This window comes from Phyllostomus hastatus, unplaced genomic scaffold, assembly GCF_019186645.2.
Source record: "Phyllostomus hastatus isolate PE091 unplaced genomic scaffold, TTU_PhHast_1.1 phas_contig_210, whole genome shotgun sequence".
NCBI classification, from domain to species: Eukaryota; Metazoa; Chordata; class Mammalia; order Chiroptera; family Phyllostomidae; genus Phyllostomus; species Phyllostomus hastatus.
In genome coordinates this window covers 38,461,700-38,483,640 of record NW_025333737.1, presented here as the reverse complement: position 1 = coordinate 38,483,640, position 21,941 = coordinate 38,461,700, and the positions used below count along the sequence as shown (strand labels likewise).

Below are 21,941 nucleotides of genomic sequence, written 5' to 3'. Positions count from 1 at the left end.
GGGCCGCTTTCAAAGGGGGCTGGGCCCAGAGGAGACCTGTGGAGGAGAACCCCCGGGTGGGAGAAGCAGGGGCCCCAGGGAGTGGCCTACACGTCCCAGGTGCCTGCGGGTCTGAGAAGGCTGGGCTCTCCCGCCACTGGCCCAGCCTCCTGGTAAAACGGCAAAACAAAAACAAACCAAAACAAAAAAAAAAACCAAACTCCTAAAAAGATACAGTATCGAACTAGTGATACATTTTAAATGTTTCCACTTGGCAAACTGTTTCTAACCTCCCTCCCCACCCGTCCCCTCCCAAATCCAAGAAAGCAAGCAAGAAAAGACTCTGCCCAGTGGGGGTCCTGCGAATGGGATCGTGTTCCGGACTCACAGCCGGCGTCTGCCACGGGTGGCGGCCACCAGCCTGACACACTCGTGTCCGTGCGGCCCACGACGGGGCCCCGCGGGTGGTGTCGCCCTGCCCAGGGCCTCTCCTTGAGAACCTCACTCCCACCGCCCCTTTCCGCCCACCCCGCGTCCTCAGTCCCCACGCACGGTCCCGGGCCCGGATCTGGGGTTGGGGGGGCGGGTCAGGGGCCGAGGGCCCAAGGGACGGGGGTCCTGAGGGACGCGGGTTCGGGGTGGGGTTTCTGGAGGCCTGGATCCGGGGTGCGGGGTGGGCGCAGGGGTCCCTGGGCCTGCTGTGGGGGAGGGGGCGGGGAGACCCGGTGGGGCGACCCCGTGGGGCCAGCGGGGGCGTGGGCCCGGGCGAGAGGATGATGCAACCCCCCTCTGCGCCGCCCGCAGCCTCCGATTGGCCGGCGCCCCGGCGGCCGCGCTGTGGATTGGCTGGAGCGTCGGAGGCGGGGCCGGCCGGCGCGGATGCCGCGTGGCTGGCGCCGCGGGGTGGGTGGGGGGCGGCTGGCGCTGGGTGACTCGGCCGGGGCTGGGGTCCGGCTCCCGCAGGTGGGTGGCGCTGCCGGGCAGCGCGGACGCGCGTGTTCGTCCCTGGGCACCGGGCGGTGGGGTGCCAGGACAGGAGGGTCTTGCCCCTGGGGGGCCTCCGGGCGCCGGTCGGTCGCCCCCCGCGGCTCCCCGGACCCCGTGTGTAGGCCGGCGCCCTCCTCCCGTCTCCCCGTGTGTGGGACGCTCGGGAGTAGATCGGGGACGCTCTTGCAGGTGGGAGACCGGAGCAGTTACCGGGCCCGAGGCTGCTGGGCCACCCAGGGGAGAGTTGGAGCGGACGGGGTGAGGGGCGCCGGCCGTCGGTGCAGCGGCGGGGCCCGGCCCGGCCCTGCTAACTTGTTGCTCGGGGTCCTGCCCCGCCTCCTCCCGCAGCTGCTCCGGCAGAGCAAGGGCCAGCTCTGAGCGTGTGGGCGCGCCGGCGGCACCATGAGCGTGGGCTTCATCGGGGCCGGCCAGCTGGCTTTTGCCCTGGCCAAGGGCTTCACGGCAGCAGGTAGGCCCCGTGGCCAGGAGGGGACCCGGAGCGGAGGGTGGGCGGTTACTCCTCTGTGGCCTGGGGAAGGAAGGGGCCTGGGTTGGATAACATGCCCCCCAGGATGGGTGGGGTGGGGTGGGGCGGGGCGGTGGTCCCTCTTGCCCTGGGCGGTGGGGTTGGGACTCTCCTTCCCGGGAGTGTGGGTCAGGGAGGAACTCTGTCCCTGCAGGCGTCCTAGCCGCCCACAAGATAATGGCCAGCTCCCCAGACATGGACCTGGCCACGGTTGCGGCACTCAGGGTAGGTTGACAGGGCGGCTGTCCCCGCAGGGGCCGGTCGGTGAGTCTGATGCCGGGAGGAGGGTTGGGACAGCCTTGACCCCGGAGGGCCGGGAGCAGTGGCCCAGGCACGGTGAAACTGCCCCCCACCCCAGCGAGAGGAGGGGCCTGGGCCAGAGCACCTCACAGGCCCAGCTCTGCTCTTGGGACCGGGGTCACAGACGCAAGTGCGGCTGCTGGGGCCGGGTTGCTGGTCTGGAACGGGGTGCTCTGGGGGGCCAGGCAGGCAGGGCTGCAGTGTGGGGCCAGGTGAGATACGTCTGGGCTGATACAGCTTCGTTTTGCCGCAGCTGAGTTAGGGCTCTGGATCCAGGGGTGGGGCAGGCGCCCGGCTTGGGACCATGGCTCACACCCAGAGGGCCCGGCGGGGGACGGGGGCTGGGGCTGCAGCCCATGGTGGGGTGGGCCAAGGCTGCGGCACGGACACCGCGTCTTTTTTTCTCTTTGCAAAGAGAACACATTCCAGAGCAGGACGCTTCCTGCCCTCTGGGACGAGAGAGGTGGTTGTGGGGCGTCACCAGCCTCGGTGCTGGTGCTGGCCCACAGGACAGCCCGCGGCTGGGACGGGGCAGGGATGCGGAGGGTCCAGCCGGCTGTGGCCACAGACAGGCTGAGCCCGCCTCGTCACTCCCCGCAGAAAATGGGGGTGAACCTGACACCCCACAACAAGGAGACCGTGCAGCACAGCGACGTGCTCTTCCTGGCTGTGAAGCCCCACATCATCCCCTTCATCCTGGACGAGATCGGTGCCGACATCGAGGACCGGCACATCCTGGTGTCCTGTGCGGCCGGCGTCACCATCAGCTCCGTCGAGAAGGTGGGTGCCGCGGGTCCAGGCCCGGGGGGTCCGGGGAGGGGATGGCAGTGCCCGCTGCAGAGGGCTGCACTGCAGAAGGCTCGGGGCTCCGGCCCCCTCGGCGCCGCTGTTCTGCCTCCGTGAAATGCGCGTGGGGGCCCAGCCCTCACTGAGAACTCCAGAGACGCTCAGCAGGGAGGGAGGGTGCTCACTCGGGCACCCGGCACAACCCGCTGGGCGTGGGGCCGCGGCGGACACACGGCTGTTTTTCCCTGCAGAAGCTGACGGCGTTCCAGCCGGCCCCCAAAGTCATCCGCTGCATGACCAACACCCCGGTGGTGGTGCGGGAGGGGGCCACCGTGTACGCCATGGGCACGCACGCCCAGGTGGACGACGGCAGGCTGCTGGAGCAGCTCATGGGGAGCGTGGGCTTCTGCACGGAGGTGGAGGAGGACCTGATCGACGCCGTCACGGGCCTCAGTGGCAGCGGCCCGGCCTACGTGAGCCCCGGGGGTGGTGGGCAGCGGCTGCCTGCGGCGGGAGGGCCTCGGGGCACACCTGTCCACCCTTTCCCCTGCCCGGGCCGCCAGGCGGCCCTCTCCCCGAGGAGGGGAGGCCCGGGACAGTGTCTCAGGCGCCTTCTCCCTGCAGGCGTTCACCGCCCTCGATGCCCTGGCTGACGGGGGCGTGAAGATGGGGCTTCCCAGGCGCCTGGCAGTCCGCCTCGGGGCCCAAGCCCTGCTGGTCAGTACTTTTCCGGACCTTCTTTGGGGGAGCGAGGCTGGTGCCCTGGGGTGGGCGAGTGGAGGGTCGTGGGGTGCCGCTGGGGCTGGGGTCAAGTGCCCTGCGGACCCGGGCGGGTGCCCTCACAGCCATCGGCACCGCTCTCTGCCCACAGGGGGCTGCCAAGATGCTGCTGGACTCGGAACAGCACCCAGGCCAGCTCAAGGACAACGTCTGCTCTCCTGGAGGGGCCACCATCCACGCCTTGCACGTGCTGGAGAGTGGGGGTTTCCGCTCGCTGCTCATCAACGCGGTGGAGGCCTCCTGCGTCCGGACATGGTGGGCCCCCGCTGCTGCCTGCCGCCCCCGGCCGCCCACACCGGGGCCCTTGCCTTGCTCGAGCCTGCTCGGTCCTTCACACGGCCGATGGTGACCGCGCTCTGGCCTGGTAGTGGGTGGGGCACGGGGAGCCCTGAGGTCCCCCGGGGCAGGGTTTGTGGTGTTCCCCACCGTTGTCCTGCCAGGGAACCTCTGTGGGCTGGGTGATAACCCTGCCTCCTGGCCTGGCTAGGGAGATTAGCAGGTTAGACACCCAGGAGGTGGCGCGGCGCCCCGGCTCTGCAAGGGCTGGAAGGAAGCCAGGGCGGGGGCGGACGGCATGTGGTGTCAGGCTCAGCCTCACGGTCCCTCGTTCAGGGCCTGCGGGTGGACAGGCATCTTTCTCGCCCCAGGGGCTCACCTTCCAGTCCGGATCCCCAGGCCCCTCCGCGTGCCACTGTGTATCGGCGAGGCCAGGGCACAGAGCCGCCTTCCCGGCTCCAGCCAGCAGGGGGGGCGGGCCAGGCACACGTCCTGGGCTCAGAGGTGGGGGCTCTGGGTTTGGCGGCTCTGAGCCGATCTGAGCGAGGTGGGAGCAGGCCAGGCAGCAGTGCGGGGGAGGGTGGCTGGCAGAGAGGTGCGGGTGCCAGGGGCCTGGGCTGGCGGGTGCTGGGGCTGTGCGCCTGTCTCCCTCGTCCTGCATGCATACTCGGGCTCGGGGGGCCGGTGGAGCCCTGCACCCAACCCCCTTCATGCCCCACCAGGGAGCTGCAGTCCATGGCCGACCGGGAGAAGGTCTCACCAGCCGCCATCAAGAAGACTGTGCTGAACAAGGTGAAGCTGGACGCTCCTGCTCTGGGCCACTCCAAGCTGCCCCCCTGCAGCAAGGCCCCAGCGGGCAAGAAGAACTGAGATGTCCCACCCGCGGCCGCACCAGGCTGCCCTCCGCCTTCTCTCTCCTGGGCTCGGAGGTCTGCGCTGCGTGTCTCTGGCCCCAAGCCACACGGGGTGTGTGGACCTCGTGGTGGCCCACTGCCCCTGGCTCTGGTCCACTTGGGTCAGCCAGGGTCACAGGCAGAGAGGGGGCACGTCACTTCCCAGTGGGAATCTCCCTGAGTGCCTCCTGGCCCACGAGAGGGATGGGCCTTCTGAATTCAGTCTCCCCCTCCTTCTGTCCCCAAATCGAGTCAGGGCCACTTCCTGGGGGCGCAGAGGGGTTTCACACCCCGGAGTCCCATGGCTCGGGGTTTGACCTCTTCCTGAGCACAGAGCACAGAGGTCCCCGGCCTTCCCTCCCCGAAGTCCTGGCCACGGGGAGAGCTCTGCCCCGTGCCCGCCACCTCCCCACCCTCCACTCGTGGGACGGGGGCGCCGTCTCTGGGTGGGAAGGACCAGAGATCCCCATGCACCCTGAGTGGAGCGGGAGGGACCGTGGCTCCGCTTGGCCAGCTGCCCACGACCCCTGATCCCCACTGGACATTTGAGAAACGGCTCCCCACACAGCTGGACTTCCAAGGCTGCCAGGATACTCAGGCCACTCTCTCCCATTCCTGATTTGACCCACAGGTGCTGTCACTTGTCTCCCTGACCCTTTAGGTTAAATAAATTACTTTCCAGTCCAGCGTCCTAACTTCTAACTTTGTCACCGCGTGTGGAGGGGCACCCCCAGCTGCCCCAGAGGGTCATTGCTGTTGGGGGTAGCACGGGGTCCAGCCAGTAGCCCATGGCCCAGAGCCCTTGGTTCCCTGGCAGCCAGGCTGCGGGTGAGGGGTAAAGGGGAACCCCCGCCCCCGAGCAGCGGGGACGCAGCCTCTGGGGAGAGAGAGGCTCAGCCTCTCAGGCCTTGGGCGCTGGGAGTTGGCACCATAGGCTGGGCCGGGCGTGCCCTGCTGCGAGAGGGGCACCAGCCTCTACATCCTGCAGGCCCCCTGACTCAGTAGGGACACATTTCTGCTTGACTCACGCAGGCACGGGCAGGTGGGCCCTAGAAGACTAGCTGTGTTAGGGTTCTGCAGGGAAACAGAACCGGCAGGACGTGGAAAAAGATTTCAGTACACACACGAAGAGGTTTGCTTCAAGGAAGTGGTCGGCACAACCATGGAAGCCAGCAAGTCCCTTCTGCAGGGCGGGCTGGCGGGCTGGCGGGCTGGGTCCCCGGGCAGCTGGCGTTCAGCGACCACGAGGCAGGGGGAGCAGGCCTGCTGGCCCGTCTGAAGACGGAGAATTCTCCTGGGAGGCTCCCTCTCTGTGCAGTTGGGGCCTGCAGCTGATTGCGTGAGCCGCACCCACGCCAGGGAGGGCGGAGGGCGGTCTATAGCAACCTACCGATTTAAACGTTAATCTCCTGCAAAAATAGCCTCAACGGAAACAGCGTATTTGACCCAATATTTGGGCATCTCTGACCTGGTCACATGGACACATACAATTACTTCTCACTGGAGGCCCACAGCATCGGAGGGGCTGACAAAGGGCAGGACCCTTTATGGGACCAGGAGGGTCGCCATCTGCACAACCAACGAACAGGTTCAGAGCATGGACACAGCAGGATGAGGCCCCTTGCCTCCGACGCTGTGGATGCTCCCCGCTGCCCCACCTACCCCCGCAATTGGGCGTCTGTAATATGTGCATCGGTCGGGAGCACCCAGGCCAAGGTGTGGCTTTCCCCTGAGGGGCGGGAGGGGGTGGCCAGGAGAGCCCCGGAGGACCCGCATTGCAGTTCCTTGTGTCATCTGTCCCCTTCCCCTGGGCCCGCTCAGAACCAAGGCCCAGGGCACGTGGGTGGAAGGATGGGGCACTTTGGGGACAAAGGAGGAAAGGGCAACAGGAAAAAACGGAAGAGCACGCACGACAGAAGAAACAAGGGTCACGAAGGCGTTCCCGGTCTCTGCCAGGGTGGCCTCCAGGGGCCTGGCCCCTCCCCTTGCACCCGCTGCCTGCGGCCAGTGCTGGGCCTGGGGTACTTGTGGGACCTTGTGTCCCCGCGCGGCTCTCCTAAGGCGAGAGTGCCAGGCCCAGACCGCCACCCCGCGCAGGTGGCAAGGGGCCTCTTGGACACGTGGCCTCCCAAAGTGTCAGCACACAACGGTCAGGAGAGCGGCTGGGCAGGCCAGGAGACCCCGCCTTGAAGGCCGGGAAGGGGGGCGTGGCCGCCGGGGAGCGCGCGCCAGCGCCAGTCCCGCGAGACCCCGCCGGGCAGGGAGCGCTGCGCGTTGCCGGGGCGACGGAGCCCGTGTACGCAGGCGCAGTGCGACCTCGCCCCGCCCCCGCCGCCGCCGCCGGCGCGCCTTCCCCTTTAAGCCCCGGCCGGTCGCGACGCCGCTTCATGAATGGAGCCCACGTGACCAAACATCATGTGACGTCTGTGGAGCGGCGGCGGCGGCGGCGGCGGATCCCGAGCCTGGTCCAGCCCGGCCTTCCCAGCGCGCTCGGCTCGGCCCGCGCAGGCGGCGAGCCCCCATCCCGGGCCCGGAGCCCCCGCGCGGCCCAGTCCCGCGCAGCCTCCGAGCGACCGCCGCCCCCCGTCCCGCCCTCGGCTCGCCTGGGCCCACAGTGTGTTGGGTGAGTGCGGCGGCGGGCCCGGCCGGGCGGGGGGTAGCGGGCGGCGGGGGCTCCGGGCCCGGGTGCGGCCGATTGGGCCGCGGCTCTTCCTAGTGGACCCTAGAGGCATGGGCCGAACGCTCCTGGCTTCGGGTCTGCCCCGCGCCCTGCTGGCGGCCCGTGCCTCGATTTCCCCGCCGGGCAGGGCACTGCTAGCCCCTGCGCCCGGGGTGCTGGGGGGTGGGCCGCGTCGTTGGCGAAGGGCGGGCGGGCGGGGCGGGCGCGCGCCTCGCTCAGTGGAGGCTGGGGCGTCCTGGAAGGAGGGGCGGCCAGGGTGGCGGGAGGAAAGGGTGGGGTCGACAGGGGTGCCCTGGGCTTCGCCGAGGAGCCCGGTGGCCTCGGCCCGAGCTGCTGATTCATCAGGTGTCTGTGTCTGCTCCTTGCCAGGCGCCGGGGCCCTTGGCGGGCCGGGGGAGGGCCGGCGTGCGGGGGGGCGCTTTGAAGACCCCGCTCGCGCCGGCTCCGCTCCGTCACACGCGTGCCAGAGCCCGAGGGAGACTTGCTGAGTCATCAGCATGAGGTCACTCGATGCTCATCCCGGTGCCTGGGGGGATTTGCGCCGGGGCCGGGGGCCTGGAACGGCGAGGCGCGAGAGGTGGAAGGGACCGTGAGGACGTGGGGATGTGGATGGGGTTGGGCCCAGTGGCTGCGGAGCCTTTTAAAGTGTGGGCTAAGGTGCGAGTCGCAGGCCGGGTGGTGAGGAGGAAGTGGGGAGAGCCGCGATGAGGTAGACCGTGAAGCCCCTGACCCGTCCATCGCCTTCCGGCAGGCTTTTCCCAGGCAGCCGGTCCCCGACCCACGTCTGGGACAGTTCCCCAAACTGGGAAATAGTTCTCAGAGTGAGAGAAGGGGAGGAGCTTAGAGGGGCCGAGCGAGGGGCCGGGAAGCGGAGGCTTTCCCTGTGACTGGTCTGGTCCGCGGGCTGCGCGCCCTTGGGCGGGGAAGAGAGGAGTGCATTGACCAGAGAGGGAGTCGGAGGCTGGGCAGGTCTGCAGGGAGGGGCGGCCTGGGAGGCGGGAGGAAAGGGTGGGGTCCAGCGGGGTGCCCAGGGCCCTGGGAGAGAGCTGGGCGAGAGTACACCTTGTTCCGAGGCCTGGGCGACAGTGGACGGGACTGACTGCTGGCAAGGAGGCACGGCTCTACCAGGAAATTGCAAATGAGAGGAAGCAGCAGGACTTAGGCGTTGGGGACCGAGGTGCCTGGCGAGCAGGTCCTGCCCTCTTTGCTGCCGGGCCCTGGGGCCTGGGCTGAGGCCGCAGGTGGCGGGAGCTGGAAGGGCGTCGTGTAGTCTTCAGGACACAGCAGGTGCGCTGGGGTGGGGGGGCGGGATACAATTTCCTGTCACCCCCGAGTTGTCCCCTGGAGGTTGGGGCTCCGTGTCGAGCAGGTTAGCAGGGAATGTATTCCTGTTTGGTGTCTGGCCAGGTGTTGTGGACTGCTGGGAAGTGACAGCTGGAGGGTGGTGTGGCCTGGGCCACCTCTCCGGGGGGTGTGGGTGGTGCCCGGCCTCGAGGATGCGAGGTGTTTCGTATAGACCAGAGCGGAGGACCCTGTTTGCACCGGGGCTTCTGGCTAGATTGGGCTGGCATTGCGCTGTGTCTTCAGGGATTCGCCCCACTGCCACACACCTTCAGGGTGGGGCGAAAGTAGGCTGTTGTGAGCACGTGAGACAGTGTATTCTGGTCAAATTCGTTGGTGTCTCATTTTCCGTGCGAATCCCTGGGAACCTAGTTTTGCCCCACCTGGTGCACACGGCCCCGGGGCTTAGCAATGCCAGATGTTTCGGCACCTCAGCTGGTGTTTTGGCTAGAATTTTGTGCCTTAGGAAGATGCAGATTCCCGGAGAGATGTTTCTTTAAGGCTTCCCAGTTACTTATGCTTTGGTGGAAGTTAAGTTTTAGACCCTTTTCAGAGTGGCTTGCAGTGGCTGAGAGCTTCTGGGAGGCGGTCAGAAGAGAGTAGGGTGGAAGTGAGGCTGGCTAGGTTGGGGTGCCAGACTGGCGCCCAAGACCACGCTTGCCTGGGAGGTGTGGCTGCCGGGGTTTGCCGGCCAGGAGAAGGAGCAAGAGCCGGCTGTCTCGTCTCCTGCCTGGAGTCCATGCCCTGGACTTGGGCCCCGGGGAGCAGGGCTGGGCCACCTGGACCTCTTTCCCTTTCCTGCCTGGCTCTCGGCCTGAGTGGGTGGTCCAGGGTGCTCTGGAGGCTTAGGCACATCTGGGTCTTCTCCACAAGGCAGACCGGGCCTCTGGGGGAGCTGAGATGGGGGAGGACTGGGCCCCAGCCCCGAAAGCACCTTAGGGCTGGGGAAGAGGGCGCAGGGGGTGGGGCGGAAGGGAGATTCCTGATCAGCCTTTGGGATCCGCTCTGCCTGGCTTCTAGAGGTGCTCGGAGCCCTTGGTCCCATCCTGTCCCCGAGGCCGTCTGCTGGGTCTCTGTGTGTCCCCAGGTGGGAGGAGGCCGGAGGCTGGCAGCCCCGGCTTTGCGGAGGCCCGCCCCTCCCCCCGCGCACTCCTGCACACCTTTGATTCGGAGGCCACGGCTGCGCTTGTGCTGAGTCCAGGCCTTCTGCGGAGGGGAAATCTGTCGAGAAGGCACTTTTCTGTGTGATCTCGTCAGGAAGTCACCGCTGCGCTCAGCACAGGGGGTGGGGGGAGCGAGGCGGTGGGAAAAGCTGGTGTCGGGGCTTCTCCTCCCGCAGACAGCGGTGGGACCCTGGGCAGCGTCCCTGCCCTCCGGCCTGTGCTCCCGGTGCCCAGGGTGGGCGTGGCCCTCAGGGCCGTCCAGCCTCCAGCTCTGGTCTCGCCTGCTCTGCCCTGGAAGAGCCAGGCTCTGGGGCAGCCGGCCTGCCTGAGACCCTCGGTGGCCTGGCCGTGGGGAGACGCCTCCGGCCTCCTGGTGCGGGGCTGCGTGGGGTGGGGCCGCCCGGGAGCCCACTGTGCTTCCACTTCCCCAGCTCGTACTCCAGCGCCCTGTGAGGATCATAGCCCCGCCCTGGCCAAGCCAGAACTGCCTGGAGTTCTGTGGCTTCCCCCAGGTGGGAACTGGGGGCGGCTTAGCAGTCCAGCTGTGCACCTGCCTGCATCTGACCTGGAAAGCAGAATGCAGAGCGTGGGGCAGGGGCCGCAGGCCTGGGGGCGGTGTGCCCCGCTGGGGGTCTCAGCACGAGGTGTGCAGAGCTGTTCTTGGCAGGGCTGTGGGAAGCAGAAAGTGAGGAGGGTGTGGGAAGGGTGACCAAGTGGGTGGCGGGGGCCCTCTGGTCCAGCCACCTAGCCCTTTTGCTTCTGTTGTCTGCCCTGTGGGTGCTGACTCCGATGGGGGGCCAGAGAGCCGGTCATCGCCCAGTGGGGCTGAGCTGGCCCCCAGGGGTCTGACTGCGGGCACTCTTGTGAAACACCCTGGACGGGGAGGGCAGGGCCGGGAGATGCTGCAACCCGAAGCCGCAGGGTGGTTACTCCATCAGCTGTGGGTGCCGCGTCGTGCCTGCCACCCGGAGGGTGGGCGAGCCCCTGCCAGGGCCAGTCGGGTGGCCCGCCTGCCGCTCTTCCAAGTGAGAAGGCTCTGGGAGGACCGGGAACCCCCCTGCTGTCCCCTCCGCCCGAGTCCCCAGCGGGGGTGGCCCCTAAGCCTTCCTGGGAGTGGGCCTTTGTCCCGGGCGACTTGGGCGAGAGGGCTGTGGGAGGTGGGCCCCAAATGCACATGTGCAGGGTGGCTGGCCCTTGCCCTCACCTGCGGCGGCTGCTGGCCTTTCTGGCCCCAGCAGCTTTCCTGGCTGCCGGTCCCCTGGGGCCGCGCTGGCTCTGGGCCTGGGAGCCCGGCCGGGGAGGGAGCAGAGGGATGTGCTGAGTCAGCATGACTCGCCAGGAAGAGCCGCTCTGGGCGCGCACTGGGGCTATTTTTAAAGCCGTGGGCTTCCTTCTAGGCTGGCCCCTCCTGCACCCTTCTAATCTCTCCCCCAGCCCCTTTTCTGGCCTTGGCTCTTCCCACAGCCCTCCAGTCCCCCCTTCCCCTCAGACCCTCCTGGCCTCCCACCTGGTTTCCTAGGGGCGGGGCAGGCAGGGAGGAGCCCGGCTCGGGAGAGGCGAGGACGAAGGGCAGTCCCCGGGGCCAGGTGTGTGGGAGCGGGCAGGTGGAGGGACAGAGGGGAAGGGGTGGCCTCCAGGATCCTGACCTCTGCCCCCTGTCTCACAGAGTGCCTGCCTGCCGAGCCCCCGGGTTATGACGACCCCCAATAAAGGAAACAAGGCCTTGAAGGTGAGCGGGCAGGGTGGGCACGCCTTGGGGCTGGGGCGGGGCGGCGGCTGCCCGGCCGTGACCGAGTGTGCTGTGCCGCCCCCAGGTGAAGCGGGAGCCTGGCGAGAATGGCACCAGCCTGACGGACGAGGAGCTGGTGACCATGTCGGTGCGGGAGCTGAACCAGCACCTGCGGGGCCTGTCCAAGGAGGAGATCGTGCAGCTGAAGCAGCGCCGGCGCACGCTCAAGAACCGCGGCTACGCCGCCAGCTGCCGCGTGAAGCGGGTGACGCAGAAGGAGGAGCTGGAGAAGCAGAAGGCGGAGCTGCAGCAGGAGGTGGAGAAGCTGGCCTCGGAGAACGCCAGCATGAAGCTGGAGCTCGACGCCCTGCGCTCCAAGTACGAGGCCCTGCAGAACTTCGCCAGGACCGTGGCCCGCGGCCCCGTGGCGCCGGCTCGGGGCCCCCTTGCCGCCGGCCTGGGGCCCCTCGTCCCCGGCAAGGTGGCTGCCACCAGCGTCATCACGATAGTAAAGTCCAAGACGGACGCCCGGTCGTAGGGACGCGCACTTGCGCGGGCGGGTCTGCGAGGGGCCACTAGGCGTGTGTGATTTCAGCAGCCCTGCCCCCTTCCTCCTCTGCCCTCCCTCCCCTCCTCCCTCCTCCCCTCCCTGCAAAGCACAACCCGCACCCCAGGGGCGCCGGGCTGAGCCCCTTGATCTCGTCGTTGTCATCGTGTGTTTTGTGTGTTGGGATTGGTCAGTTCGGCGGTGACGTGGGGTCACCCAGCCCACTCCGCGCCAAGGCCACGTGGGCTCCAGGTGCGGAGTTGGCCCCGTGGGGACGGATGGAGAGACGGAGCGGCCGTGGGGCCCCAGCGTCCCGAGCCGGGGCCACTCCAGGGCAGGAGGGCGCTCCGTTCCGGGCGGCCCACGGGCCCTGGCAGCGGCCGGGCTGCCGGGATGCGGGGCGGTTCGCTCGCAGCTCGGCCAGCAGGCATAGGTGGGCTCTGCCTCGAGGAGCCGGGTGTCCTTGGGTGCCCTGGACGGGCGGCCCGGCGGGGGGAGCGGTGTCGGCGGGGGGAGCGGTGTCGGCGGGGGGGCCCGGGCCCGTGGCGCGCTCGCCTGGCGCGCTTTACTGAAGGAGACCGAGCGGCTGGCGGTGCGCGCGAGAGCGTGAGGGCGTCCAGTGTCCTGCGGTGGGCCCCGTGTCACTGTTTACACGACCTGTCTGTGTGGTTACATAGCCCTTTATTTAAAGAGAGAAGTTTCTTTTACGAAGTTATTAAATTATATGTTTAAAAGCTAAAGGAAAAAAAAAGCTGCAGAGTATTTATAAAACTGTCTTTTTACAAAAAACAAACAAGAGCATTTGACCGTATAAATGGAAAAGGGAAAGAAATATAATAGAAACTTTGCTAGTTTAAAAAAAGAAGAAAAAAAAGCAAAAAAAAATCCCTTTCTTGTAAACTTACAGACAAGTCTTTGTGGCTGTTGGAGTTTAGTTTTTATATACACAGAGTTATCAGATGTTATTTATAAAACTTAGTTTAAAAAAGACAAAAGACAAAAAAACAAAAAAAGCCCAGCTGCGAGCGACCAGAAGGCGCGCCCGCCGCCCTCTTTGCTGACTCTTCTGCAATTGTACCGAAAGTGACTTACTCCCCGCCCCTCCCGCTTCCGCCCCCTGCCGGTGCCCGTGCCGTGTCGTCCTGCCTGGTGAGGTCTTGTGCAGCGTCTCGTGCTGGTGCTTCTGGTGACCTTTGACCTGTGGGTGTCGCTTCTCGTGTCCGTTCTCCCGTGTTTGTTTTCGGAATTGGTTGTGTTTTGCTTCTGCTGGCTTGCAGGGCGCAGGCTGGGGTGCCGGGCAGGGCCCGCTCCGACAGTTTCGGGGGGTGGGGTGGGCGGGGGGGAGGTTCTGTGCCCACCAGCCCAGTGCCTGGTGTCTTCGACCTCGCTGCCCGCTCCAGGCCTCCAGGAGGTCTGATTCAGGGCTCTGGCGCCCCCAGACCTGCTGCCCTTGGCTTCGCATGTGTGTGTCAGGCTTGGGCTGATCCAGCGGCAGCAGGGTGGGTGAAACTGGGGGCTGTCCCGGGGGCCCCGCACGCTGCTTCCGTGCTCGCCACCTCTGGCCCCGGGTGGGGGCTTTGCAGAGACCAGGGAGTCACTGTGGGTGCCCGCAGGGCCACAGCCAGACGGCCCGCCCTGCCTGTCTTCCTTCTGGGGTTCGGTTGCCCCGCCCCGGCTCTGGCCGCTGCACCCCACTTTGTTTCACATGGGCCTCAGCCGGGGCACCCAGGGGCCTACTGACCCCAGAACTGCTTCCGTGCTGCGGGGTGGTGCTTCCTAGGCAGAGCCGGGCGGTTCCGGGGTCCACCTGGGGCAGCCCCTGGCGCCTGCCTGAGGGCCTGGGGTGGCCACCGGGGCCGGACAAGGGCTGCGTCTCCAGGGCCAGGGCCCTCCCTTCCTCTCCCTGAACACGTTGGCAGCTCTGGGCTTCCGGCCTTCTTCCGCCTCCCTTTGGGGCCCATCTTCCAGGGATCCGATGCTTGGCTTGTGGGGGTGCTGGTCTCCGGGGCTGAGCCTGCCCCCCCATCCTGGCCTCTGCCGGTGAAGGCCGCCGGTTTCCCATGCCTGGCCGGGAAAGCTCCTTGTAGTCACAGGAGCCTGCGCTGTCCGTCCCCAGGAGGCCAGTGCCATCTCCAGGGGCAGCCGCCTCTGCGTGGGGCTGCCGGTTGGCTTCTCCGGGGCCCCTGAACGCCTGTGAAAGCACAGCAGTGCAACAGTGCGGCCTGGCAGGGTGTCAGCTGGCGGGCAGCTGGGTTTTCATCCCAGTGATCGGCCCCGCGCCTGTGGGGCAGGAGCAGGGGCGTGGTGTCGGCTTCCACCTTGTCAGTGGGCTTCCCTGGGCCCAGATGTTTGCAGACTCTCCCGGCTGCACCTGGGTCGCCTGCCAGGCTGGTTTTGACGGTTGGCGCCAGACCGCTCGGTGGCGTCCTCCCCTCCAGTCTCTGCCTCTGTCTTGGGGTCCAGACAGAGGTTGTTGGTGGTTGTAGCAGCAGTGCCCTGGAACCAAATTGTAACGACCCCTAAAGAGAGGTCGTGCCCAGTCCCGGTGCTGAGAGGGACAGGCCCTCCGTGGCCATTCACCGTCCCCACTTGTGTCCCAGCTGGGAGGCGGTTGTCCGTCTCCGCACACCTCGGCCAGGCTGCGGACCTGGGGAATGGAGGGAAGAGGTGGGTGAGGAAGGAATGAGGAGGGCTTTCCGGCGGGCGGTGCTGAGCAGAAATGGCAGGTCCTTGGTTTGGTGTACAGGAGAAGCGCCCGGAGTCAGTGAGGACGTGGTTCCTTTCGGAGTTTCTGGGCGTGAAGCAGCTGCCCCTGGGTCGGGGGGGGCGCCCCGCTCCCACGAAGCCTGCCCTGCAGGGCCGCCCCCCCCCCCCCCGTGCCCCCTCCCTCGGTTTCTCGACAGCAGGTTCTGTGTCCATGTGCGGCTGGTCGGTGTCTTTCTGGTTCTTGTTGGTCAGGTTTCCCTGCTGTGAGGGTGTCGTGTTCCCTCTTCCTCCGCTCAACTTTTTTGACACAGCAAATCGAGGGCTTCGGCCAAAGCCACGGCTCCCAAATGTGTCCACTAAGTAAACCATACTGTGCCCCTCCCCGCCCCCCTCCCGCCCACCTCCTCCTCGACCCCAGAACGGACACTCAGACTTCAGAGAGCCTTGTGGGAGCGGGTCTGCTTTTTCCCCCCGAGCTCGCCCCAGGGAGCCCTCCCCCAACCCCTGGCTGCTGCTCCAGGCGGCACTGCCCTCCGTGCGGGCGAGACGGCATGGCTGCTCAGTGGCATTTGGGAGGTGTGCTTCTTTCTGACGGGGGCTTTTCTTCTCTCGGTCCACGCCCCAAGTCTGTGTGCCCGACCCTGACCGGCAGCAGCAGCCTCAGCGGCCAGTGCCGGGGCCAGAGCTCTGATGTGCTGTCGCCGGCTTTGGGGCCAGTGGCCAAGCCCCACCTGGTCCCTGGTGCCTCCAGGCCCGAGGTGGCCTGCTGGCCAGAGCTCCAGTCCACATCTGGGAAGCCTGGACCACAACCTACAGCACTGTTTCCGCTCTGGGATCTTGTAAGCTACTTTTTTAGGCTGTGGTTTGGTGAAAGGAACCAACACATTAACGATTTTTTCCCCCAGAAGCCACTAAATAATTCTTTTTGGCGCATTTTTGCCTTCCTGTTGGCTGTCTGGTCTCGGAGCAGATGGGGAGCCGGTGGGGGGAGGGGTGCTCCTGAGCAGGCGGCCGGCCCCGCTCGGGCCTGGGCGCCCTGGGCCTGTGCTGCACCTGCCGGGCCGGTGGCACGCAGTTGCGCCCCACCTGGAGCAGCAGCCTTGATGCGTGGGTCCCCAGTGAACTACGAGAGTGACCCTTCCTTCTTCCCCTCCCCTCAACCTGCCAGTCCCGGAAGCCTTTAACCAAACGGGGGCGGGGGCGGCCAGCCTTCTCCCGGCATCTGGGGCGACGGGACAAGGGCTGCCCGGTGTGTCCTGCTCTGCTGCTCTCCTGGCGCTGAGAGGGTGGGTCCGAGCGCTGTCGTTCGCACCCTGCCAGCCCTGCCCGGGGCTGGAGCCAGGGGTAGGTGGGGGTACCCTGGGGTCTGCCCGGCGGCGGGGGGGGGGTTGTTGGAGGTGGGGGGGGGGCTCGTGGGGGCGGCCCGCCTTGGAGCCACCCTGCCCTGTGCAGTATTTATTGCTAAATTATTGTCCAGGAGGGGCGGCACTGGGCCAGGCCCCGGGTATTTATTGCTGTACATAGTGTATGTTTGTGATATATGAGGTTTTCTTTATTTTGTATATGATCAATAAACTCCTTTTAAAAAGACTGGCAGGTGCTTCCTTGGGGCGGCGCGGGCGGGGCCGGAAGGGCGGGGTCTCGCGCGCATGCGTCAGCGCGCGGCCTGCCGGGAGGCGGAAGCGGAAGCGCGCGTCTCCCCGGGAGCGATGGCAGCCGGGGGTCTGAGCCGCTCGGAGCGCAAGGCCGCCGAGCGGGTGCGGCGGCTGCGGGAGGAGCAGCAGCGGGAGCGCCTCCGTCAGGTACGCTGCCGCCGCCCGCCCCGCCCCGCGTCCCTGGCCCGCGCCGCGCTCACCGTCCGCCCCGCGCCCGCAGGTGTCGCGCATCCTGAGGAAAGCGGCGGCCGAGCGCAGCGCGGAGGAGGGCCGGCTCCTGGCTGAGAGCGCCGACCTGGTGACCGAGCTGCAGGGCCGGAGCCGGCGGCGCGAGGGCCTGAAGCGGCGGCAGGAGGAGGCAAGTCCGGCGGCGCCGTGGGCGGGCCGGAGCCGGGTGGGGGCGGGCGGGGCGGGGCGGGGCTCACGGCCGTCCTGGGGGTCTCGGCAGGTGTGCGATGACCCAGACGAGCTGCGGAGGAAAGTGCGGGAGCTGGCCGGCGCCGTGCGGAACGCCAAGTACCTGGTCGTCTACACGGGCGCGGGCATCAGCACGGTAGGGAGGCGAGGCGAGGCGGAGGCGGCCGACTCCCGGGTCCGGGAGCAACTTGGGCCTCTGGGACGGGGCGGGCCTCGGGCGCCCCCTTTTGGTTGTCAGACCCACGGGCCGAGTCCTGATTCGCCAAGAATTCCCCCTAACAGCGGCTCCGAGGTTGAGAAGTTTGAAATGACTCCTTTTGACACCGCACTAAGGAAGCAGTTTCGAAGGCTTGTACTCTGTGTCCTGCCCAGTTAAAGGCAAGGAAGGAACACGAAAAAGGATATAATAGCTTAGTATTTGCGAGCACCTCGTTTCAAACGGAGGCGGTGAAAGTGCTGTCCCAAGGCGACAGGGGAGAGCCGAGCCCCGCACTGCCTGAGTCCGCATTCATTGTTTTCCTGGGTGTCAGAGGGAGGTGAGTGGGGAGCAGGGCAGCGCAAATGGGAGGACGCCAGGTGAGGGAGACGGACGTGCTGTCGAGAAGCTGTCCTGGGCCTCGGGGTACGTGTGACCAGCTTGGACACTGATGGCACGTTATTTGCCTCATGGGTGGGTGGGTGCGTGTCTGTTGTGACGGACGAGTACGCCCTGCATCCTGGAGAAGCTGGTACATGATAAGGAGGCAGTCAGCACACGGCTGTCCCGTGAAGCTGGCTGTGTCAGGTCCCTGGAGTAGAGTGCAGGCACACCCTCTGTAGTCTCGGAGCTGAGAATCCATCCCACCTGGGTTTCTGTAGGCCGGGCCTCGGCAGGTGGGTGAGATTTCACAGGCCAAGGTGGGAGCCAGGCTCCAAACAGGGAGCCAGCCCCGGAGGAAGGGCGTGCCGGGCCTCCGGCCGCTCTGACTCACAGACAGCTGGCGCACAGGCAGTCCGGTCCCCTCCCCCACGGCCGCCTGCGGGCTGGTCAGGAGGTTGTCTCCAAGCGGCCATCTCACCTCTCACAGAGCTGCGAGTGGCCACAGTGCGCCCGGAGCCGCTCATCAGGCTGCTCCGAGCGCCACCTGGTGAGGGTCCGCTCTTTGGTGTGAGTGCGAGCGGCTGATCAGGGCAGGTACTTTTCTCAGCGTAAGCAGCAGGGAGAAGACAGGGCTCCTCAGCAGGGAGATCGCCCAGCCTGCGAGGCACGAGGCACCTGGGCCCTGGGCACACTTTGTCCGTCTGTCTGTCCGGTGGCTTTGTTCCGCTGGATGGGGAACCCACGAACTCCTCCGTGTTTACCTCCCCTGGAGAGGCCAGCCTGTCCCCACGGAGGTTAGGGCAGACAGCATTTTCATCGCCTGCGTGGGAGAGCTTAGGCAGAGGTGGGCCACACCTAGAGGGTCCCCTTCTGCACTGGCTGGGCTCTGGGGACACAGGTGGGCCTGACCAGCACCCCCCTCTGTGTGGAGGACAAGAATGGCCATACATGGTGCTGGAGGAGCCCCCGGAGGGAGCAGGGTTCGCTGGAGTCTGGGGGGAGGAGCTGGACCAGCTGGGAGTGGGGTCCGGGCACTGGGAAGGCCACTGCACACTCCGTAGGGGTCCCGGCGGGACATGCTGAGCCCGTGGGGTGAGCAGAGGCCAGTCCGAGGGCCGGCCTGCCACATGCTGGGAGAGACACTGGGGACCCTGCCGGGGCCTGCAGGGGTGCCTGTCCCCCGGGCTCATCTTCCTCTCGAACTCACAGGCGGCCTCCATACCAGATTACCGGGGCCCTAACGGGGTGTGGACGCTGCTCCAGAAGGGGAGGCGAGTCAGGTAAGCAGCCCCGCCCAGCCTGGCCCCGCGGCGCGCAGGGGGAGCCCAAGCCTGACCTCCGCTTCCCTCCCGCCCGGCAGTGCCGCTGACCTGAGCGAGGCCGAGCCCACCCTCACGCACATGAGCATCGCCCGGCTGCACGAGCAGAAGCTGGTGAGAGCCCGGGGAGGCGGGCTGGCGGGCTGGGGGGCGGGGGTGCTTGCCACGTCTGTGGCCTGGGGCCCGGAGCGCCGCCTTGGTGCTTCCTCTCTGTGTCCACACGGCGAGGGCTCACAGGGAATCCGGAGACCCTCTGCTGAGCCCCTCCAACCAGGGGAGCTTCTGGGACTGAAACATAATGACCCAAAAGGGCATCTGGGCCCGAGCCCTTGCCTGGCTGAGGGGGCGATGCAAACATTTGCCCCCCAGGCTGCTGTGGGTGCTTCAGGGTTGTTGGGGGCGGGCCCTCCCCGGTCCTGCCAGGACCTGCCTGCTTCCCTGGCCTGGGGCACGGGGCCAGCCGGACGCAGGGTGGTCTTGCCGCTGAGTGCTGCCGTGCCCCCCCTAGGTGCAGCACGTGGTGTCCCAGAACTGCGACGGGCTGCACCTGCGGAGCGGGCTGCCCCGCTCGGCCATCTCCGAGCTGCACGGGAACATGTACATCGAGGTGAGCGACCCCCTGGGGCGACTCGGGGGCCGGGGTGGGCCGGCAGCTGTGGTTCACAGCGCCCCCCCCCCCACCCTTAGGTCTGCACAGCCTGCGCCCCCAACAGGGAGTACGTGCGGGTGTTCGACGTGACGGAGCGCACCGCCCTGCACCGGCACCAGACGGGCCGGGCCTGCCACAGGTGTGGAGCCCCGCTCCGGGACACCATCGTGCACTTCGGGGAGAGGGGCACCCTGGGGCAGCCTCTGAACTGGGAGGCGGCCACCCAGGCTGCCAGCAGAGCAGACACAATCCTGTGTTTGGGCTCCAGCTTAAAGGTACCCAGAGGGCACTGTGGGTGGGACGGGAGTGAGGCTGCTGGCCCGCTGGGCGCTGGACCCCGGACCCGGCTCCCTATAGCCCTCTGCGCTGGTGTGTGCGTGTCCCGCCTCTCCCCACAGGTGTTGAAGAAGTACCCGCGCCTCTGGTGCATGACCAAGCCCCCCAGCCGGAGGCCCAAGCTCTACATCGTGAACTTACAGGTAACTTGGTGCTCAGAGCCGTGTCTTAGGCCCAGAGTCCCCGGGATGTTCCCGCCCGGCACTCAGGCACCTCAGAAGGGGGCGAGGTGCTGGCCTCACTCACCTTCCTCTGCCCCCAGTGGACCCCGAAGGACGACTGGGCTGTCCTGAAGCTCCATGGGAAGTGTGATGACGTCATGCAGCTCCTCATGGATGAGCTGGGCCTGGAGATCCCCACCTACAGCAGGTGAGGGGGCCCGGGCCCCGCCCCCTCCCTGCCCCTGTGTGGATGGGCTGTGTCTGTCTTCTCTCACGAGCTGAGCGTAGAGAGTTTGGAGGTGTCGCAGGCAGTGTCTGAGGCGTGACTGCAGTGTGGTGGCCTCTGCAGGGCCTGGCCCGGGCGCTCCCCCCCGCACGGCAGGCAGGCAGCCTGGAGGGGCGGGCAGTGCTGCTCGGACAGGTTCTCGGTTTGGGGAGCTGGCGGCCTCGGGGAAGCTTAAAGGAACTGTTCCTTGAAACAGAATTTGTGATAATTTAGACGTGGTGTGTGTATTGAGTAAAAAGTTTACACTTTCTTTCTCTGTGAATTTTCAGGGTCTTATAGGGGAAATCAATAACCTCTTTTAATCAAAGGGTTCAAGAATTAAGGATCCCTTCACCTTCTGGGCCTGGCAATTCTTGTATGTTATGTTTGTGGTGTTCTGTAATGTGGGCCTATCGTGTACTGTACTTTTTTTTTTTTTACATTAACTTAGCTCATTTTCCTTATCAGTGCTATCTGTATCTTAAGTTTATACTATGTGGTTCTACATCTCAGACACATGACCTCACCGGGGAGCCTGTAGGCCACGCCTCCCTAGTCAGCTGACCTCCCCTCCTATCAGGTCTCCGGGTCTGGGAAGGGGGAGAGGGTCCGGTCCACCTGCCCTGGGCCTTCCAAGTGACAGCTGGGACCCAGGGTTGCTAGTGACTCCCCCCTGTCGGGACTCCTGCCGCCCCAGCCGTGCGTGCCTGGCTGCTAGATCTCCGACGAGGACACGGTCTCTGACGAGGCCGAGCTAGTCTTGGGAGCCTACCCCCCTGCAGCTCAGGAACGGTGGCACTGCCACCCAGCAGAGGCCGCCGCGGCTAAGACGGGGAGGGAACAGGGCCGCCTCCTCAGTCAGCTCTCCTGTCCCGGGGCATGCTGTGACCTCGAGGGGCTCCCAGGCGCACCTGACCCAGCTTCTCCCTTCCGGCAGGTGGCAGGACCCCATCTTCTCCCTGGCTACCCCCCTGCGGGCCGGCGAGGAAGGCAGCCACAGTCGGAAGTCACTGTGCAGAAGTCGCGAGGAGCTCCAGGCGGAGGACCAGGGTGGGCCTCTGAGCTCAGCCCCCGTCCTGGGTGGCTGGTTTGGCAGGGGCTGCGCCAAAGGCACGAAAAGGAAGCGAGTGACATAGCCTGGCACTTGACTGACAGCAACACTGGCACTTTGCAGGCGGCTGGAACTCTCGGCTCCGGGGGCTGGTGGCACCCAGGAGGCCAGGCCTGCCCCACGGGGTCTAGTGAGACTTCTCTAGGAGTGACGTCTCCACCGTGACCGGCTTAGCCATTTGTCTCGACGGGAAGCCCCTTGCACTGCTGTGGTTGCCCCCCCACCCGGGGGCCCGAGAGCCCACACCTGGCCCATCCAGCCTCTTCTGAAGAGGTGGTGGCCACGCACTCCCGCGAGAGCAGAGCTCGGGTTGTCCCCACCTGGCAGGCCAAGAGGAAGAAAACGCTGCCTTACCGCCCTCGCCAGGCTACTCTCAGGGCCCTCGACTCCGTTTCTACTTCCTACTACGAATGTTCACTTTACAGCAAACTTTCTTCTGCTTCGGTGTGCGGCACAGGGGCGGTTTGGAGCCTTAGCTCTCGGCAGGCCTTTCTGTGGTTATTAAACATCTCTGCACTGTCTTCCCCTGCCGCTGCGTGTCTGCCTTCCTGGCGTCGTCTGGAGCCGGCACCCAGCCGGGCTCCGTGGGGGAGTGGGGGGGTGGGAGGTGCTCCACGTAGTTATGCCCCGCCCCTCCGCCAGGTGCGAGCTCGGGACGGTGGTGCGCGTACACCATTGGCGGTGAGCCAAGGGGAGGGGGTGGGGCTCGGCCCAGGCGAGGCACGCCAGTGGCTGCACTCAGAGGGCGTGGCTCA

The 21,941-nt window shown here is 66.6% G+C and overlaps 3 protein-coding genes across 8 annotated transcripts; all 3 read left to right on the top strand.

Moving 5' to 3' along the window:
- The first annotated feature begins 839 nt into the window (after positions 1-839).
- On the top strand, positions 840-5,219 carry PYCR1 (pyrroline-5-carboxylate reductase 1). Of its 2 annotated transcripts, none has more exons than XM_045836294.1 (8): positions 840-942; positions 1,315-1,435; positions 1,647-1,717; positions 2,393-2,572; positions 2,830-3,051; positions 3,203-3,295; positions 3,450-3,613; positions 4,357-5,219. In XM_045836294.1, exons 2-8 carry the CDS (start codon positions 1,369-1,371, stop codon positions 4,502-4,504), a joined length of 945 nt encoding a protein of 314 aa, XP_045692250.1. In that variant the 5' UTR covers positions 840-942; positions 1,315-1,368; the 3' UTR covers positions 4,505-5,219. The 2 variants fall into 2 exon arrangements, with proteins under 2 accessions (XP_045692250.1, XP_045692251.1); XM_045836295.1 differs by lacking the exon at positions 840-942 and adding an exon at positions 1,002-1,155.
- A 1,802-nt stretch (positions 5,220-7,021) lies between these two features.
- Positions 7,022-16,063, top strand: MAFG (MAF bZIP transcription factor G). Of its 5 annotated transcripts, none has more exons than XM_045836296.1 (3): positions 7,022-7,150; positions 11,378-11,440; positions 11,526-16,063. In XM_045836296.1, the coding sequence occupies exons 2-3, from the start codon at positions 11,405-11,407 to the stop codon at positions 11,976-11,978; spliced, it is 489 nt and encodes a 162-aa protein (XP_045692252.1). In that variant the 5' UTR covers positions 7,022-7,150; positions 11,378-11,404; the 3' UTR covers positions 11,979-16,063. The 5 variants fall into 5 exon arrangements, with proteins under 5 accessions (XP_045692252.1, XP_045692254.1, XP_045692253.1 ...); XM_045836298.1 differs by lacking the exon at positions 7,022-7,150 and adding an exon at positions 8,140-8,176; XM_045836297.1 differs by lacking the exon at positions 7,022-7,150 and adding an exon at positions 8,231-8,494.
- Positions 16,064-16,335: 272 nt separating this feature from the next.
- On the top strand, positions 16,336-21,707 carry SIRT7 (sirtuin 7). The gene is made up of 10 exons (XM_045837558.1): positions 16,336-16,495; positions 16,569-16,706; positions 16,797-16,901; positions 18,555-18,625; positions 18,706-18,778; positions 19,173-19,271; positions 19,352-19,588; positions 19,712-19,792; positions 19,912-20,018; positions 21,013-21,707. Exons 1-10 carry the CDS (start codon positions 16,343-16,345, stop codon positions 21,209-21,211), a joined length of 1,263 nt encoding a protein of 420 aa, XP_045693514.1. The 5' UTR covers positions 16,336-16,342; the 3' UTR covers positions 21,212-21,707.
- Positions 21,708-21,941: the final 234 nt, after the last annotated feature.

What these genes read in the sequence shown, in the direction of transcription:
- PYCR1 (XM_045836294.1), top strand. Translation starts at nt 1,369, where the DNA reads ATGAGCGTGGGCTTCATCGGGGCCGGCCAGCTGGCTTTTGCCCTGGCC. An exon ending in CCACGGTTGCGGCACTCAGG is followed by an intron (nt 1,718 to 2,392) that starts GTAGGTTGACAG and finishes CACTCCCCGCAG; the next exon opens with AAAATGGGGGTGAACCTGAC. An exon ending in CCATCAGCTCCGTCGAGAAG is followed by an intron (nt 2,573 to 2,829) that starts GTGGGTGCCGCG and finishes TTTTCCCTGCAG; the next exon opens with AAGCTGACGGCGTTCCAGCC.
- MAFG (XM_045836296.1), top strand. Translation starts at nt 11,405, where the DNA reads ATGACGACCCCCAATAAAGGAAACAAGGCCTTGAAG. An exon ending in AAGGAAACAAGGCCTTGAAG is followed by an intron (nt 11,441 to 11,525) that starts GTGAGCGGGCAG and finishes TGCCGCCCCCAG; the next exon opens with GTGAAGCGGGAGCCTGGCGA.
- SIRT7 (XM_045837558.1), top strand. Translation starts at nt 16,343, where the DNA reads ATGCGTCAGCGCGCGGCCTGCCGGGAGGCGGAAGCGGAAGCGCGCGTC. An exon ending in AGCGGGAGCGCCTCCGTCAG is followed by an intron (nt 16,496 to 16,568) that starts GTACGCTGCCGC and finishes CCGCGCCCGCAG; the next exon opens with GTGTCGCGCATCCTGAGGAA. An exon ending in GAGATCCCCACCTACAGCAG is followed by an intron (nt 20,019 to 21,012) that starts GTGAGGGGGCCC and finishes CCCTTCCGGCAG; the next exon opens with GTGGCAGGACCCCATCTTCT.